The 10,137-nt window shown below is 56.0% G+C and overlaps 1 protein-coding gene across 1 annotated transcript; it reads right to left on the reverse strand.

Annotated features, from left to right (window-relative positions):
• Positions 1 to 1,879: 1,879 nt before the first annotated feature.
• On the reverse strand, positions 1,880 to 7,550 carry TMEM185B (transmembrane protein 185B). Its single transcript, XM_059704705.1, has one exon. The coding sequence runs from the start codon at positions 7,040 to 7,042 to the stop codon at positions 5,990 to 5,992; it is 1,053 nt and encodes a 350-aa protein (XP_059560688.1). The 5' UTR covers positions 7,043 to 7,550; the 3' UTR covers positions 1,880 to 5,989.
• Between the last annotated feature and the right edge of the window lie 2,587 nt (positions 7,551 to 10,137).

The raw sequence follows: 10,137 nt of genomic DNA on the forward strand, positions 1-10,137 counted from the left end.
TTATTTCCCCTTGTGGCGTGGGGCTTGCACCTTCTATCCTGGGCCTTTCCCTCCCATGGACCCCCGGGGCTGGCGGGGTGCCATCAGTGGGGCACTGGGTAACCTGCACACCCTGTCTGAAATGCCCCTTCTCACGGCTCAGGCTCCTCAAGCAGGGTCCCTGGTCGCTGGGGACTCAGGGACATCCTAGGCGAGGCACTGCCTCCCACTCCTGGATTCTGCCTGAAGCCTCTTGGGATGATGGTGGCCATCAGAGGTGATCTCAGACGGGACATTCCAACCCTGTAGGACCCCCTGAGCTGGGGCTTGGGTCGAGAGGTGTCCACAGCCTTGATGTGCCAGCTCTTGGGCGGGTGCTTGACGTGTTTAGAGCCTCTGTGAGTCACAGCGTGCACCCCTGGGTGGGGCAGAGTCCGGCCTGGTCCTCAGGGTAAACAGGAGACCAGGCTCAGGTGCCTTGTCCAAGGGGACAAGAGCCGGTCAGGGACGAAGGACAAAGTGGAGATGAGCAGAGCCGGACGGAAAAGGACAAGCCAGGCCTTGAGTGGAGAAAGGACCTTAGTTGATGTTCACACAACTACTAGTAAAACAGGACCGCCCCACCCCCACCAGGGAGTCCTGGCATTAAACCTGCTGGATGGTGGGAAGTCAAGGTTGGGGGGACAGGTCAGGGCAGCCCTGCTGGGTATCAGCACTGGCCTGGGGCCATGGCCACCAACAGGAGGGGGCCCAGACCTTGTTCTCATTGGTGGCTGGTTACCCAGTGTGTGTATGTGTGGTGGGGGCAGGCAGGAAACTGGCTTCCTGGAAAGGTCACGCTCAGACTGGTGCACAAGTCTTTGAACTTCCCACCACTCGCTGCCCTTGGGCAAAGCCTGGAAAGGCCAGGTCAAATGCCCGAGTGGCCGAGAGGGGAGGGACTTCAGCCAGAACGCCCTCTAGTCTAGGGAGTTGCGCAGGCGGAGGTGAGGCCTGAGGAGGGTCACAGTGTGGAGGAGGAGGGTGGGGTGGGCCGTGTCCAGGAGGGCAGGCCCCTTACAGGACAAGCAGGGGTGTGCGGTGGGACAAGAGCAGTGATAGACCATGTGAGCCCAGATTGTGCACAGGAGTGTGGCTGATGCCCCAGGAGGAAGCATGAGGCCCTGGGGGTCTGGCTGTGGCTGAGGCCTCGGCACAGGGGGAGAGGATGGTGACAGGCGCAGGGGAAGTGCGGTGGCAGAGGGCCTGGGAGGGGAGCCATGGAGCTCTGAGCTGCTGTCATGGAGGCTTTAAAACCACTTCCCCTCTCTGCCCCTCTGACGCATTTAACGAACAGGACATCCTGAGGACGGAGCGAGGGTGGCCAGTGAGCTTAAGGGAGCACTGTCCATCCCGACTTCCTCTTGGCAGCCAGGGCCAACCGCCCGCCAGCACCACCCCCTTCGGAAGGACTTAGGGAAAACAGTGCTGCTGCTACAAAGCGGAAGGAGGCTATGGCCAGAATCCAGGAGACCTCTTCGTTCCCAGTGAAATCAGAGACAGACACCGGCAGGCAGCAAAGGGCTCGCGGACCAGGAACAAGGTGTGAGTTACCCGCCTGGGTTAAACGACCCACCCACCCAATGGGCGTGTCTTCTCTCAGAGGAGAGAAGCCACCCTGTGATCAAGGACCCTGGTCTATTATTTTTTCTTCCCTGCTGTCATGTGGATTTTAACATATTTCATTCCATTTTAATTTTCTTTCCTCCCTTCCCCCCCTCCCCCCTCTGTAACACAGGGCAGCAGTGCCCAAAGTTTTGGTCACAGGAGTTCTTTAACTCTTAAAAATTGTTGAGGGCCTCAATGAGCTTCTGTTTATGTGAGTTATATCAACATTTATCACAGTAGAAATTAAAGCCAGTAACTTTTAGAAATGTATTACCTCATTTAAAAACAATCCATTACATATTCACTTTATATAAAATTTAAAATAACCAAATGTTCAAAAACAAAAGCTGTGAGTGGAAGAGTGGCCTCGGTCTGCATCGCTGCGAAGCTTTAATGTCCGGCTGACGGACGGGGCTGCACTCTCTGGTCGCCTCTTTCCTGCTGCAGTGTGTCGTCTTGGTTGGAGAATACCAAAGCAAGTCAGCTCCCGCCAGAGTGTGGCTGGGGAGGACTGTCTCCGGGGTCCTTGGGCCGCACTGGGGGGAAGCTGTGGTACTTGGCTCTAACGCACGCCTTCTGGAATAGAGAGAGGACCATGACAAAACCAGAGGAGGAAGACACCTCTGAATGTCCTAGGTTAAGAGCTGGATGAAGTAGTTGATGACGCAGCTCGGATTGTCTCCCTTCTCCCGTCAGAAGGGACAGGCCTGCTGTGTCGTGGGGCCAGTGGTAGCACACTCGGTGGGCCAAGATTTCTGACGTGTGACACGGGAAGAATGCACATCAGCCAGCCAAGGGACTCGGCGTAGCGCGCTCCATCACTGTCTGTGGTTACCCAGCACCTGGACACCCCTCTTTGGGCAAATCCTCTGCTGAGCACGTTCCGGCAGAGTCCTGCCTCCTCCTGGAGCCACAGACGCCAGATCACCTCTCCCCACGCTCCGGAAGCTGCAGAACGCATGCATTCCCGAGGCTTCCCCGTCATGCCCCCTTCCTGGATCCTTAACTTGGCGAGACAACTGAGGAATAACTGGCACTGGGGGTGACACCGGGCACACTTACTATTTAGGTGGTTGGTGCCATGTGGCATCCTCACCAATGTCCCTAAGGGACAGCCTCGCCTGGTTTCCTGCGGCATGTCTCTCATCTCTGTGCTGAGCAAGACCCCAGACTTCCTGTCAGTCTGAGCCATGGATCCTCACAACAGTTTACTTCAGCTGGGCATGCTGTGTGCCATCCAGACCCCTGGGGAGGGCTGGCTGAGGCCTGCCTCCTTCCTCATTTAGGGTGCTGCCCGGCCTGTCCAGACTGCTTCTTCCCAGTTTCCCGGGGCATCTCTGCCCAGCTGATGTCCCTGTGCCCAGGCTTGCCCTTTCTAAGGCATCCTGCAAGCCCTCCATCCTGCAAGCCCTGGGTAGAGTACCGTCATGAAACTGGTGTGCTGCCTCCTGTACCCTTCCAGTCCACAAAGGGGTCTGAATGCAGGGTCTTCCTTATCTCGTTTCAAATCTATCCCCTGTGCCCCACAGCTACTCTAATGATTAATACGAAACAATTAACTTCCAAAATTATAGAATGCTTCTAAAACAGAGGGGAAAAATCATTCATAACCGACCACAAATTTTCTTTTCCATCTTTAAAACTATCTTGGAACATCTGTGCAGACTGCTACTGTCCCTTGGGTGTGCGTTGGCCCACTCCACTGAGGTTGGTTGGCCTTGGCCTTGTGCTTTGGCCAACAGAGCACGCACACTAGACACACATCACCTGAGCAGGGGCTGCATTTCTGCTTGCAGGCGTGGGCTTGGCCTCTTGCGCTTCTGCTATGAGAAAGGGCATGCCCCAGAGAATGCTACTCCTTCGCCTGGGACCCAGACTAGAAAAAGGGTGCCTCGTGGAGACCTAGGTCGGACCCACAGCCTGTGGTGTAACCGCTGCAGCCAACCTGCAGACCTGAGAGAGAGAGTTTGCCACTGTGGGCCACTGAGATTTTTGAGGATATTTTTCCGCAAAATATGACTAATACATAGTCATAATAATACAAATATAACGAGTACAGGAGAAACCAGTTACCGAATTTGACACACGCCAAGTACTGTGAACAGTCAGAGGTGCATGGCAATTAGGTAAATCCCCAGGCACAGCTGAGACTGTTAATTTGCAGACTAAACAACTTTCTATACTCCATCACTCCCAGGTGACTTAATGGTCCTGAAGCAGGAAAGGTCTGACGGGGGATGACCCTGCTGGGTGAGAAAGCTTGTCATTACCCTCAGGCACAGGCTCTCCAACAGGAAGCCACCTTGGGGTAGAGCAGGTAAGGCAGGTCAGGTCGGGAGAGATTGTTCTAGGTCCCAACCAGCCCCTGGCCTGACACTGTGGCCAGGGACTGGGAATCCACTGCTACCAAGCCTGCCCTCCGATCCCTCCAGAAACCTGCTCCTCCTTACCGAGGTCCATGTCGGAGGTAGTACTTGGGGATGGAGGGGCAATCGGGACACTGGGGTCCTGACAACAAAGATGGGACTGAAGTTCCAGGTGAAGTGAGATCACCCCCAGGGCAGCAGCATCCTTCTGGGCGTTTTGCATACCCTGCTCTTGGCCTATGACCTCCCGCAGGCCGGCTGCCGGCTGCCTGATGGGCCCTACCTTCTTGTCACTTTTCATTGTATTCTTTGTGCAGGTGGCAGCCAGATTTGAATTGCTCTTCACGGTATCTGCACTTTCTAACACCAGGGTAGGTAGGCAGGTCAATGAATATTTGAAAAAATGGATCAATGAATCCTCGCTTACGAAATGTTAGATCCCCTGCTGCTCAGGCCTGCTCCCCAGTGACAGCTGGTGTGGACGGACAGCGCGTCACGCATGCGGCCTTGGCTCAGTCCCAGCTGAGTGAACTGAGCTGCGGCACCTCAGGCTCTCAGGTCCCTGGGGTCCCAGGGTTGGCTCCTGTAGCGAGCATGTCCCCTCACCAGGTAACTTATTTACATAATTCACAGGAAGCCCAATTTAGATTTTTACTAAGTTGCTAATAAAAGTGAATTTCCTCCAGTCTTCTCCCCAGTAATATTATCAATACTCATTTTTATTTTAACCTCCTTCTGAAAGTATTTACTTGTTCTCAGTCAGAAGAACATTACTCTCCCAGGATCTGGCTTTTGCCTTCTGATTCTCTGGCACATCACCAGCACTTAACAGAAATAGTATTCTGTCTTCAAACCTGAAAAATTATTTCCCTGTTGCTGACAGATCAAAAAACTTGGACCTTAAAATAATACTGTGATCCTGTTGGCCATTTCTGGTTAAAGCCACTGTCTCAAGCTTCCAATGACAAGCAATACTTTATATTATGGTCAATTAATACTGTAAAATTCTTAGAAATGGACCAACCACTTGCTTACTTCGGGTGTTTCTGAACAGATGTTACTACCTGTGTGGGAAAATTCAAGGTGCTAATTAAGTGTCACTTTATGATCTGGTACCAAAGGATGGTGGGTCCTTCTTCTGAGAGAGAACTGAAAACTGCAGATTGGGTCACCTAACACTTGAGCATTAAGATCCTTGGGATTTTAAACCCCTATATTCATGCCTAGTACTTTGATAGCTCCTACACTGGGTACATATTAATGGTTTAAGCAAGCTTTAAGATTATTGGAATAGACATGTATCTTCAAAAATAAACTTAAAAAATACTTTAACATAATACTTGTACTGCATAGAACTAGAATTCAACATATTACAGTGCTAAAATAGTCATATAAATATCATATATGCATGGACTCACTGCATTAAAATATCTCACCTAGTAGGTTATCAAAGACTAGTATCGGCAAAGCCCAAAGAAGAACGATTTTCACAGTAGGAACACTAAAAATAACAACTCCCAAGTTTATAAACAGGTAATGGGAGAGAGGAGTCTTTACATTTGCTTTCAGTTATGTCACAACAGGCACAATCTGAAATACAATTTTAGGCTAGCAGTGTACAAAAATACTCCTTATAACAACACTTTTGATAGGTGCAGTACCACTTTAAAAAAGCCTTAGCTGTGTAATTACTCCATTTGAGGACCTACTAAAACAATTTAACTACCGCTCCCAGTGAGCTCTTGAAGCACCAATCTGGGAAGCGAGTTTTCGCACACGCCACACACCAAGCACATGGCCATCTAGTCACACAACCCCCACCCAGGGCATGCACTGACGAGCCACCGGCAGGCTCAATCTCCAGGGCAGGAGACGACGGTGTTTGGAGCTGTTTTCAGTTCTAGGATCGGGATGGATGAAAAAGAGGCGAAAGTAAGAAGACTCTGGGTGTGTTCTGTATGGTTTCTACTTATTTAGGGGCGCTCCCACCGATGCGTTTAATCTGGCATATCAATATTTAACTTGGGAGGTGGGGGAACATACTTTCCAGGGCTCTGCGTTATAACTACCCTGGCTTTCTTCCCGAACATTGGAGCAATTTTAGGCGCATCTGGAACCGATGTTTCTTCAGCATCTTCACTGTCTTCATGATGCAGATCATAGGAAATGTTCCCGTATTCTCTCAAAAACGGGAAAATTTCAAGCAGAAACTGACAGAAATCTCTGCGAATACCAAACCACCAGTGGTTGCCCCCCTTTCGCCTGAAGGTGGTGGCCATCAGAGTGATTAAGGACAGCCAGAGGGGGACGAATATGGAGACGTAGGAGAAGGTATTGTGGCCATCCAGCCTGTGAACCAGCAGGACCTCGAAGGTGAGCAGGGGCACGACGATGGTGATCCAGCTGATGGCCATGGTCACGTGCGTCCTCCGCTGCTCGGCCACCACGTCCAGGGACCGCAGGAACAGGAGGGACCAGACGATGTAATAGAGGACGACCAGGCAGAGGAAGGACATGAGGACCCAGAGGGGCACGAACACCACCAGCCACGGCCAGTGGACGATCCTGTCCAGCCGCAGGGCGACGAAGATGAACTGCAGGATGTTGACGGAGCACAGGATCTCCAGCTCCAGGGACCGGTCGTGCCGGAAGCCCCACACGCAGGCCGCCACGGACACGGGGGAGACGAAGAAGAGCGGCATGAAGACCAGCAGCCAGAAGTGGGTCCCCCTCTCCACCCGGTCGCAGACCAGGACTTCGAACATGAGCAGCAGCAGGTGGATGCCCACGGCGATCAGCATGGCCTTGAACTCCACGCAGGTCTCGCCCTCGGTGCGGTAGCGAGGGTTTCGGGCCCACACGCCCGCACCCACGGAGGCGCCCGCCATGACCAGGAGCTTCCACAGCCAGATGGGGGCGAAGACGGCCCAGTAGCTCCACTGGATGACGCCATCCAGGCGGAGGGGCAGCAGCACCGAGAAGAGCAGCAGGCAGGCGTAGATCAGGAACTTACTCGGGTTGAAGTCCTGGAACAGGCCCCGGGGGTTCATGGCGAGGCCCCTGCTCGCTCCCGGGCCTGCCGCTCAGGCCCGCTCGGCAGGCGCCGAGTCTCCAACGCTCCCGGGGCCGACGGTCCTCCCCGCCCGCCCGGCCTGCGTCGCCTCCGGGGGCAGCGGCGGGGGCGGCCGGGCCGAGGCGGCGACCCGCGGCGCCGAGGAGCTGGAGCACGTGCGCGCGGTCACGTGGCCGGCGGCAGCGCGGGGGGCGTGGCAGGCGCGCCCTCGCCCCCGCGACCCGGCCCTGGGCTGCCCGGGTCCCGAGCCGGGCGCTGCTGGGGCCGCGCCGCCCGCCTTCACTCCATACCTTCTCCGAGGGCGGTTCCTGCGTGTGGCGCCGGCAGGAGTCGGGGCGGCTCCGGCTCGGGCTCGGGCTCGGCGCGCCGCTGACCCCGCAGCCGGCCCGTTGGCAGCGAGCGGGCCGCGACCTCGGGGGGACGCTTCCTGGTGGTGCCGGGAGCGGGGAGGCGGAGTGAGCTCACATCCTCCCGGCAGTGCGGGGGCGGGGCCAGAGGCGGGGAGGGGCGGGGCCAGGCGGGGCAGGGGCGGGGCCGGGCGGGGCCGGGGCGGACCGGAAGTCGGAGGGTGCGCGGCCGCCTAGGGCGCTTTATTCTTGGCCGCGAGGAGGCTCCGGAGCCGGGAGCGCGGAGGGAGCTGCGTGGGCGCGCGTGCAGGCGGAGCGGGTGCGGTAACCGTGAATGCACAAGGCGGCGCCCTGTGTGAGGCGTGTGCGCGGAGCCTTGCACCGGGTGAGGTGGGGGCTGTGCCTGCAGCGGTGGCTTCCAGGGCTGCACTCCGTTTGCTGCGGCAGCAGGCGGTTCTCGGGCTGAGGCCGGGCGCCCGGGCCGCAGCGGTGCTGCTCCCTGCCCCTTGGCACCCAGACGCGGAAGGCGGGTGCTGGGGAGGGTGCAGGCCCTGCATCGCCCCCAGGAGAGCAGGTGCTTGCTGCCTTAGGTCACCAGCAGGCAGGACTCGTTCAGGGCTCTTGCCTTTATGCCCCTAATCCTCATTTTGACTTTTTGGGTCTTGCCCCAGTCTCATTCTCACAGAACAAGGTTGGGGGAAATCTCTGGACCAGAGGTCAAGAAATCTGGGTTCTAGTTCAGGTCTTGCCACTCAACCAGCTGAGAAACCTGGGCCTCAGTTTCCTGGGCGGCCCGAGTGGCCTCTAAGGTCTGTGATGTGGAGACGCCCCCTCGGGCCAGCACACGGACCCTGGAGGACTCCTCCTCTTCCCCACTCTTCCCCTGCTCACGGGAGCCCTGGTTGCTCGTCCTTCCTGCCTGTCAGCCACCACCCACCCATGCCGCCCATCCCCAGCAGGGTATGGAATGCCAGCTCTCAGCAGTGGGCTCTGAGGGGGCGGCCATCAGAGGAAGCAGAGGCATCTGGTGGCAGGGTCTCCATGGGGAACAGGGAGGGCTTCCCGAGAGAGAAGGGTGGGCCTGGGTCCAGACCTAGGAGCTGGCTTCCCCTGGCTGGCATCTGCGGGATGTTCGGAAGCCTGGTGTGGGGTGGACAGGCCCAGCCCTCAGATCTCCCACGTCTCCTTCCACCTTAGCTGGGGTGGTGGTGGTGGTGGGGAATCCGGTGAAGAGAGCCCTGCCAGTGCTGGGGGGGGGGGGGGTCAGATATCACAGATGTGTCTTCAGGGCCCTGTTTCAGAAGAACCTCTTGCGAGTCGTTGTGGGGAGAATGTTAGCCAAGTGGGGCTCTAGTCTCCCCCTCAGCCCCTTCCATCTAGAGTTACTCTACTCTGCTTTGCATATGGATTTTTCTTTTACTATTTCCTTGCGTAATAGGGATTTGTCAGCTAAAAAAACAAAGTGAAATGTAAAACTCCTGTACAGTCCAACTATAAAAAGGGCTAATAAAAGCACGTCGGATTGGTTTGAGGATTAGATAAATCAATGCCTAGAAAGCCGTTTGTGTTTACAGAAAAGGGAACTATTCGTATGACCACGCTGGGGAGAGAAGCCTGAGGGGGAGGGTTGCCGGAGCCAGGCCCCCTGGACCTGTAGGGATGGTCGGAAATCTCCCCAGCCTCCTCTCTGTAGCCAGATGACCTCAGGCCTCTGCTGCCAGCTTCATGGCGAAGACGGGAGTTTGGAGTGTGTTCTCATCTCGAGCTCATTTAAGACAAGTGCGTGGTTCTCCTCGTCCAGGCAGGGGGTTGCGAGGTGGCCGGTCCCTGTGGGTGCCCCTGCTGCCCCACTCCCGAGGGAGGTCGGAGCCTGCGCAGGCAGAGGGCTGTCTGCTCGCCCCTCCAGTGGCTCTCCTGTGCCCACAGGCTTGGACCCAGGTCTGTACACTGAACACTTCTTTGCTGTGTTGCCTGGTGTGGTCAGTCTCAGAAACCTGCCTTTGTTTTTATATTTACTTTTATTTTAAATATGCTTTTTGTTGATTTCAGAGAAGAAGGGAGAGGGAGAGTGCGAGACAGAGACATCAACGATGAGAGAGAATCATGGATTGGCTGCCTCCTGCACACCCCACACTGGGGATCGAGCCTGCAACCCGGGCATGTGCCCTGACTGGGAATCAAACCTGTGACCTCCTGGCCCATAGGTTGATGCTCAGCCACTGAGCCACACTGGCTGGGCTATACTTACTTTTAAAGTTCACATGGACTGTCCGCTATGTGCCAGGTGCTGACGACACAGCCGCCGTGAGGCTGGTATACAAGCCAGTGCAGGTGGCTGTGGGGTGTGGGTGCTCCAGCCCACCAGCACAGGTCTGCCCTGTGTATATGGGCTCCTAAGATGTGTCCCCACTGCTTAACATCCTCAGTCCCAGCTCCTGGGAGGCCCTGCTGAGCTGGCCCTTGCCCACCTGCGGGCTAAGTCCCTTTCCTGTGAGTCTGCTAACCTCCCTCTGAATGTTCCAGGCACCGTCTCCACGTTCATGCTCTGCTGCTCTCTGCTCAGAGTGGCCCACCTCCACCTAGCCTCTCCCCTTCCTGGACCACCAAGACCCAAGACGGCCACAGGCCCTGGGAAACCCATCTGGTGGACTGGTGACCCTTCTCTGACCTCCCACAAGATCAGGACTTCTTTCTGTCACGGGACTCATCTCACTGGTTTGAGTCT

The sequence above is a fragment of the Myotis daubentonii genome, chromosome 7, assembly GCF_963259705.1.
Source record: "Myotis daubentonii chromosome 7, mMyoDau2.1, whole genome shotgun sequence".
Taxonomy (NCBI): domain Eukaryota; kingdom Metazoa; phylum Chordata; class Mammalia; order Chiroptera; family Vespertilionidae; genus Myotis; species Myotis daubentonii.

Bases quoted from the DNA above. Each gene is read 5' to 3' on its own strand.
- TMEM185B (XM_059704705.1), bottom strand. From the start codon at position 7,042: ATGAACCCCCGGGGCCTGTTCCAGGACTTCAACCCGAGTAAGTTCCTG.